The sequence below is a fragment of the Hibiscus syriacus genome, unplaced genomic scaffold (genome assembly GCF_006381635.1).
Source record: "Hibiscus syriacus cultivar Baekdansim isolate YM2019G1 unplaced genomic scaffold, ASM638163v2 tig00110577_pilon, whole genome shotgun sequence".
Lineage (NCBI taxonomy): Eukaryota > Viridiplantae > Streptophyta > Magnoliopsida > Malvales > Malvaceae > Hibiscus > Hibiscus syriacus.
Genome location: NW_024062788.1, coordinates 339,585 through 348,259, shown reverse-complemented (window position 1 = coordinate 348,259; position 8,675 = coordinate 339,585). Strand labels below are relative to the sequence as shown.

The 8,675-nt window shown below is 33.8% G+C and overlaps 1 protein-coding gene and 1 pseudogene across 1 annotated transcript; both read left to right on the top strand.

Moving 5' to 3' along the window:
• Positions 1-550: 550 nt before the first annotated feature.
• Positions 551-3,132, top strand: LOC120133126 (anamorsin homolog). The gene is made up of 8 exons (XM_039149776.1): positions 551-656; positions 869-1,013; positions 1,443-1,609; positions 1,679-1,759; positions 2,102-2,261; positions 2,368-2,504; positions 2,803-2,877; positions 3,007-3,132. The coding sequence occupies exons 1-8, from the start codon at positions 654-656 to the stop codon at positions 3,043-3,045; spliced, it is 807 nt and encodes a 268-aa protein (XP_039005707.1). The 5' UTR covers positions 551-653; the 3' UTR covers positions 3,046-3,132.
• Positions 3,133-4,454: 1,322 nt separating this feature from the next.
• On the top strand, positions 4,455-5,361 carry LOC120133195 (annotated as a pseudogene).
• The last annotated feature ends 3,314 nt before the right edge of the window (positions 5,362-8,675 follow it).

Genomic DNA, 8,675 nt, shown 5'->3' with positions numbered 1-8,675 from the left:
GTAGGGTGTTCTTCCAAGGCCTGTGAAAGGCTGAGACAGCTGAGTTGAGGATAAAGAGTTGCCTTGCTTAAGATATATTCATGAATTACTGTCACCAAAGACTTTTCTAACAGAGAACCAAAAAGGAAGAGAAGAAGAATAAGACCACACGTGGGTCTTTATTTATTTTTTTAATTTTAAATTGTTAACTTAGAATTTTGTTAATGAGTTAACGAAAATTAATGGTTAATTGATTTAAATCGAATAAACTGATAATATAAAAGATAAAACGTATTTAATTAAAAATAAGTAATCAAAGTTGATTATAGGGGCTTAGGAGGAACCTACTCAGCCAAAAGTTTGTTTTTTAAACTTTAATTTATATATATAATTTAAATATTTATGGAATAATTATGAAATTTCCCTCCAAATTTTAAAAAAAATTATAGTTTGCCTCCTCAAATTAAAATCCTAACTACGTCCCGTTCCAGATTAGTTAGACTTAAAATAAAAGGACTATTGGCATAGTTTAACCAACAAAAATTAAGATAAAAAGGTTGGTCGGTATTGTAAAACCAGTGTGAAATCGTACATTCCAGAATATTAAGCTCTTTACGCCCTTTTTTTTCAAATTGTTAGGGATCTTTTTGTTACGATTTTGAACCCTGATCTGCATGGTGAGCATCATTCTATCCATATCCGTGTCTTCTTTTCTGTAACTACTATCTTTCGTCGGTTGGTCTCTCGTCATATATGCCCGGAGACTGACAATATTTGATTTTTTTTTTCCATTTTCAAGCTTAAACTTTTGAGCATTACGTAACGCATTTGATGGTTCTGTTTGCTGCAATTTTCCCAATTTAATTTTGAGCCCTCTTTTACTTGATAGGATTCAAGATCGGAGCGGACCTCCGCAGTGGTGGTCACAGATGATGCAAGTTATGCCCATAATACGCTGGATGCAATTTGGAGTTATGAGAACGAAGACCCCAAACGCTTCGACCCTCTAATCATCGTTCAATCTTCTTCTTTAGGTACTTCTATTTTACCCCTTTTAATTTTCTAGTTTATTTTTTTTAAATGATGTCTCTTTTAAACTAAAATACACTTCAATTATATATGCACTCACGTCTTTTAGTTAGAGAACCTCGAGGGTACGGTATCAAAGATGATTAGATGAATATACTCTTAATAGAATATGCTTTAATTGGTTATCGTTTTCCCTATATTAAAAAGGAAGAAAGTTAGGATTTGATATTTGATGCATGGAAAACATCTTAATTTAACTTCAAGCAAAATTAATTAGTAAAAAGCAACAATTGTATTTCATTCCTCTTTACTGTAGTTTCAACATTCTCATGCCATGCTATTTTTCTTCAATTATATAACCTTTTGGTGTTCTATTTGGTGGCTTTATTTCTGATAACTTAATTACTTATGTTTTTGTCTCTGGGTTATATCAGCTCGTCTACCCTTAGAATTATCCTATGCAGACCTGGTCATTTTTATCTCTAGATCAATTGAAGTTCCTGTTGATGAGTTGTATTCCGAAGTCTTTAGAGTTTTGACACCTGGTGGAAAGCTGGTAGTTTGTCGGGGTTTTCAGTCCGAGACAAAAGGAGTAGAGATGGTAACAGTTTTCTGGTTTTGTGACTTTGATGGAGTTGTAGTCAACGCAACTTACTAGTATTTCTTGCAGGTATTGTCTGCTGTTGAGCGCAAATTATTATTGACCGGATTTTTGGATGTGGAACATTTTCAACTTGCTCAGGCTGTTGGGGTGAGTGCATATTTGTTTCACCCTTTAAGGTTTAATCCTTCTGTTTGGTACATGTAGCATGTATTTCCGTGGTTTTTGAACTAGGTTTCTGATATATATATATCCTCCTGCTCTGATGTTAGTTTATTTATAGATTTTTCAATTCTAATTTAGTCATTGTGTTTATTTTGCTTTCCCAATTGTATTTGTAATGGAGGAATGCTGCTTCAGCTCTTGTATTGCTCTTTTATTATTGAAATGAGGCTTGCTATTTAACTGAGTCATTCATTTCAAATTCAGCGTTATGTTGCCTATTGGGTGTTTTAGATTAAGGCTAACTATTGAGAACATTGCCTCATTTAGATCAAGGCTAAGAAGCCATCTTGGAAGATTGGATCTTCTTTTGCTATTAAAAAGACCGTGAAAAATCCGTTGAAAATTCAGATGGATGATGACTCAGATCTAATTGATGAAGATTCCCTCTTAACTGAAGAGGACTTGAAGAAACCCCAATTACCTACTGGTAAGATGGCAAGACTCAACAAGACCAATAATTTTTGGTTTTTTAATTCTTTAGGTGGAAAATTAGGACTATCATATTACATTACTTAAAAGTACTATTTCTTTAGTTGGTGACTGTGAAGTGGGAAGCACAAGGAAAGCTTGCAAGAATTGTACTTGTGGAAGGGCAGAACAAGAGGAGAAAGTGCAGAAGCTAGATCTGACGGCAGATCAGTTAAACAATCCTCAATCAGCTTGTGGAAATGTACATCTTCTTCTATAGTCCTCTCTCATATTTGGTTTCATTGATTTAAATTGAATTTACTGTCGTGATAAATTTATGATGATTACTTTGCAGTCATCGACCGAGACTGTATAATTGATGCTTTTGCAGTTTTGCTTATTTGGTTTTAAAATTTTGCTTTCGATCAATTTTAATGGGAAAAAATAAAAAGCAAAGCGTCGAAAACAAATCACAGTTCATACTTTTGTTTTTCGTTATGCTCTGAAACTTTGGAGTGTAGACTAATACTTCCTTTTCTCCTTATGCTTTGAAATAACAGTGTGGACTAGGTGATGCATTCCGCTGCAGTACATGCCCATATAAGGGTCTTCCACCATTCAAGCTGGGTGAGAAGGTAGGGTTTCTCGTAGACTCTTACTCACACTTGTATGCACACTATAACAATTTTCCTTTAATGAAATGTTGGCACACCAAATGGTTACATTTTAGAACAAGTATGACTTGGAATGATTTCTCCATCCAGGTATCTCTGTCGGGGAACTTTCTTGCAGCTGACATTTGAACTCGAACTAATGGTTTTGGCCCGAATCTTAGCTTCTGGTACTTGATTACATTAGATACTGGTTTTGTTTGGTGGTTTAGCGTAAAAGGTAAAAATTCGACTTCTATTTTATAGAAACATTTGATACTTGAAGATCTTGTTTTAGTGTGGAAGTGGATATTTGATTTTATGGATGCATTCTAAATACTAAACGCAAATCATCATCAGACTGTTCCATAATAGGTCACACTTCTTGCTCACCTGGTGTTATAAATTTTATTTTACTTATTTTAGATGAATATTATAATATTTGTACATATAGTTTCACTTACTCATTTAATGATATTTGTAGATATATATATATATATATATATATATATATATATGTATATGGGAGACTAAAAATAATCGAATTTGAAAGAAGGGTCAAATTGTCTTGGATGAATTATGATTTTGGCCAAGGTTTTGAAATTTCTGAGATCAAGTTTGAATCTCATTACAAATTAGTTCAAATTTCATCATAACAGTTTCATTCGGCGAACAGATGCGTATTCGATCACAATGAAAATGTTAAACCTTGGGCTTTGATATACAGTCCAAAATTTTCACTTGTTAGATCAAGACCTTGGCAACAAAACTGTTGATGGTATCCAATTATATGCTTGATGCCAACCACATGATCGAAAGACGTTTAAAGATCAGGCATGCCCTTCCCGGTCTTAGGATCGTATGTCCTCTCCAACACAAGATCCATTGTAGTATCCTTGGGACCAGCTGCAAAACATGATCACCAAAATGAGCATGCAAAACGTGGGTGATGCCAAAATGTTTCATATAACAAATTTATGACTCTTCATTCTCGAAAGATAACCCTATCGGTACATAAAATCCATAAGACGAATTTGAACTGAAAGCTACATTGTCCCATGCTTACGAACGAAAGTACTTTGTTAATTATCGCAAAAAAGAGCACATGCACATTGTACAGATAGCAAAAACCAGACTTTACGTCACAAAGGAACTCACACGCAATAATAGTTACGGCAGGGTAATAATTTTTTTTTATAAAAAATGACACTAAATTTCTTCATTCCAATCCATACATGCACATACTACCTTTGGCAATCTAGAATGTCATTTGCACCTGGTAATTTCCATACCATAACAAAGTAAACATCTGACAAGTAGTAGCCAACAGAAGAAAAACAGAGAATACTATTTTCAACACTATCCATCTTCTATTTAGATACGTTAGTATGTTCTCACATACATTAGCAAGAAACTATACACCTAAAAGGGAGTAAACTCAAATCCCAGAAAACTACCTCCAAGTGATTCAAAAAACTCCCCTAAACCTATTCAAAAAAAAAAAAAATACTCCCCGTAAACCATCATATTCTGGGAAAACTTTACAACACCGTTTATACAAAATGGCAATAAGTAAACGGTTATAACAGTAACGAGTATTATGAATGGCAAGTCTGGCTCTCCTGAGTAAATAATCTAATTGCAAAAGATACAAGATAACCAAGTATGCATGTATAGAAATGTTCTAAAAGCTCACTGCCTACACTCTAAGGTTTTCAAGTCTCTATTCATTGCAATTCACAATTTATTGAGTCTCTAACTTCTATCTACGTTCTGTCCTTTCAAGAATTACATTTTACTTGAGTTTTTATCACTTTTCAAAGTCTAAACTTGCAAAGGTAGCTATCTAAGTTAACCCTATAGTGTGCCGGTAGGCCAACGTGCATCCATGATCTTACCCGTGCCATGTTCGCTTGTTGCGTTTTGAAGGGAAATATCATCGTGGCTGGAGGTTTCACCAGCTGCAGAAAACCTATATCTCAAGCAGAAATGTATGATCCTGAGAAGGATGTCTGGATTCCAATACCCGATCTCCACCACACACAATTTTCAGCATGTTCAGGATTAGTTATTGGAGGAAAGGTGCATATCTTTCACAAGGGGTTATCTAAAGTGCAAGTCCTGGACAACGTGGGGTCTGGGTGGACCAGAGTCCAATGGCAGTTGTACAGAGAGCCCTATACGTGATGAGCCATGGACTTATTTTCAAGCAGCTTAAGTGAGAAAGGTTGTGAGTTTTTCTTCGAGTTTCGTAGGAGAATCAGATTTGTGATGACATGGCTAAAAGGTGAAATTTACATTATCGGAGGGGTAATCGGCCCTGGTCGGTTTAATTGGGAAATCCGACTGATGTCTGATGTTGATATATTGACAGTTGGGGGTGATACACCTACATGGCGTCAGGCAGCTCCGATGACAAAGTGCCGAGGAACAATTTTTGGTTGTACTTGTACAAAACTAAGAATTTAGATCTTAACTCTTTTATCTATTTATTTTTTAATAGATTTGTTGGTTTCATTTTGGGAAGTCTACCGATGTTGAGGCATGGAATTCCTTGTATCTGAGATGAGAGATATGATGTGAATCGGGAAATATGGGAAGTGATGGGATAAAGCAACATTTATATTTTCGTTAAAGAAAAAAAAGTGAGGTTTAAAGGTCAAGATTAGTGAAAAATAGAATATGAGTTAATTTAATAAGAATTCTAAATGTTGAAGGTTAGATTTACTATAATGCTAAATAAGAAATAGCTCAACGCTCCGAGTTTTTTTTTTTTTTGAATTTATTTGAAATTTTTTAATGTAAAACTTATTTATTAATAAGAATGTTAATTAAAATATCATTTTTAATTTAGTCATATAGATTGCATTTGATTTGTAATAGTCAAGTTGTCATTATATATATATATATATATATATTAGTGTGAATGATAATTTATTATTCACTATCGATAATGTTGTTTATTTATATTTTTATTTTTTTAGTTTTGTGTTTGATTCTTTTTACTGTTCTATGTACACTCATATTTTTATTATTTAGTAACTAGTTTATATTTCTGTCGTGGATTTAGAAGAAATAATTAGCTGATATGATTAATCTACTTTATTTAAAAAATATTTTAAATGTTGTGATTTTATTATAATTTTATTTATTTCATAAACACAATTACTTAATTTAGAATTCAAATATAGAGAATATAAAAATGGGTGTCAAAATCAAATAAACAATTTCATTCTTTTGGCAATAACCTAATATTATGGATTTTAATTTCTTCTCTTACTTTCCTTCATTTGTCAAAAAGATTATAGTTGCGAGGAATAACTATGGTCCATAATTTATCCTGCCAAGATCTGTAAACAGTCGGAAATATTCTTGGATGTGGCGTGACATTATTAACCCGGCAGTTTTGTATGAGGATGGGTTATTATCTGAGGTACGATGCATTATGGGAAATGGGTCAAGAATTGATTTTTGGACAGATTATTGGACTGAAGTTCGTTCTTTAAAATAATCATTTCCTCGAATTTATGGAATTGCGATTAAAAAATCTGGTACTGTTGATGAGTTTGGGAATTGGGTTCGTGGTGCCTAGGAGTGGAAAATTCAGCTGAGAAGAGGATTATTCGTCTGGGAATTGGCTGTATGGAGTGAGTTCAGTTTAGTTCTGGAAAGTGCTACTTCTTCAGGACCATAATCGGACAGCTTAAAGGGGACAGGTTCGGCTTCGGCTGACGGTAAATATAATACGAAGGATTATTGCACTAAATTGGATTCAGTTGGTAAATAGGCTAATCCAACTTGGAATCTGGTTTGGTCTAAGTATGTTTCGTTTAAAATTTCCGCCTTTGTGTGGAAAGCGAGGTATTTTTTGTAATGGTCATCATCTCTGCATTTTCTGCAATTGCGTTATAGAAGATCAAAACCATGTGTTGCTCCATTGTGGTGTTTCTTGGCAAGTCTGGCAACGATGGTATAAGGTGTGGGAAGTCAATATTGTTTTTGCCATGAACGTTAATGAGCTATTACAAATCTGGTTCTCACATAAAATTAGAATTAAAGTTCGGGTTTTATGGCATATTGGTTTCTTTGGCTTGATTTGGAATATTTGGCTGAGTAGAAACAAATCTCGGTTCGAGGGCAAAGTATTCACAGTAGAGCAGATTTTTGATAACGTTCAGTTGCAGATAGGAGTTTGGATGCATTCCTTGTGGCCATTAAAGGTTCCGTGTGTGTTGGATTTTGTTCGTAGTCCAAGGTCTTTTATATTTGAATTCTGCCATGGTTGAATTCTTCTCTTTGTATTAGATTATCAGGATTATAGGTGACAAGATGTTTTTGCTGTTTGCTATGTTTTGTGCGTCACTGCTGTTGTATTGCTTATTAGAAATCTGTTCTTTGGTTTAGCTAGCAATGGTAGAGAATTGTAAATTAGGTTGGTTTTTCAGATCGATAAGAATGAATTTTGTTGGTCTGAATGGGTTATATTTCGATTGATGTACTCGTAGTTTGTGGTTTGTGTAATTAACCACCTCATGACACACTCTTTTTTCTCCAAATAAGTTTAGGGAGGTTTTTTAATGAGGTCCTTGGGGTGGTGTACTTTGTATACTTATTAATACAAAGTGCCCCTCTTACAAAAAAAAAAAACCTTTCAACTCTTGGCATTTCATTCTCGGATAAGAATGCATGTCAAATATGAATGAAAGAAAATTAAGTAGAAAACATGTATAATTGGTTTCAATATTAAAGATCGAGCATGCATTTAAAATCTTTTAAATTAATTATTCGTTCATTTTGAGAATTCTTATAAAATTAAATGAATATATTAAACATGGTATATTAAATGATTGGATGAACACGCACAAAAAGAAAAGAAAAAAATCTCCCCATTGCTGAACCTGGAATGATTTGGTCTAAAACTGGGATTTAGCCTGATTCACATTTAAGAAGAATAAATGTAGATTTTTGAATTGTTTCTCCAAAGGATCACTTCTTCCTTTAATAAGTTCTGAGGGGAATGGATCATCTGACTGTGAAAAAGATGGCTCTATTGTTACCCTCCTTCTTCTTGCGTATCGCCAGGTGGCACCGGCGACAGCTGGAATCATGCCGTCTACGTCTGAACTGAAAGGGACGAGCCACTGCCTGACGAGTTGATAAGGTTAGTGATATATGTTCGAAGAAAATTAGGTTTTCCTGATGACGCCAAGCTTACTATGAGAGAGATTTCGTATATGAAAATGTCCAACCCTATAATATATATATTTTCAGTATGGAGAAATTTTTGAAAAAGTACTGTTGCATTAGTATCTTGAAAACACGTAACTTGGACCGTAGGTGAGATGATCGTATGAATTGCGGCTTCAGCTGGCTAATTAATCTTAATTACCATCTTGGGTTAATAGAGTTGATTTTAATGTCGTAGGATATATTTAAGGTGATATTTTTTTGTTTTAAACTATCGAATTAATTTAGATACATAATTTGTATTTGTAGTAATGTTTTCAAGATGGTTTGCTCTTATGGATGTATTCATATATATTCGTATTTATCTTGATATATTAAATTTTAGTGTCAATTGTTACAAAAAAAATATCTTAATTTTATGCTTAGTTATCATCGATTATCCTTTTAACCACCACTTATACTTGACGGGGGCTATATTTACGTAAAATCTTTCCTACAATAGTGCATGAAGTCTACATTAATGCTAGATACCTAACGCACTATAATAACCCATGTCTTGTCCCATAACAGCTGTGTTATTTAACATTTATTTAATA

Bases quoted from the DNA above. Each gene is read 5' to 3' on its own strand.
- LOC120133126 (XM_039149776.1), top strand. The intron at 1,760-2,101 runs GTGAGTGCATAT...TGCCTCATTTAG, and splicing joins AACTTGCTCAGGCTGTTGGG to ATCAAGGCTAAGAAGCCATC. The intron at 2,878-3,006 runs GTAGGGTTTCTC...TTCTCCATCCAG, and splicing joins CATTCAAGCTGGGTGAGAAG to GTATCTCTGTCGGGGAACTT.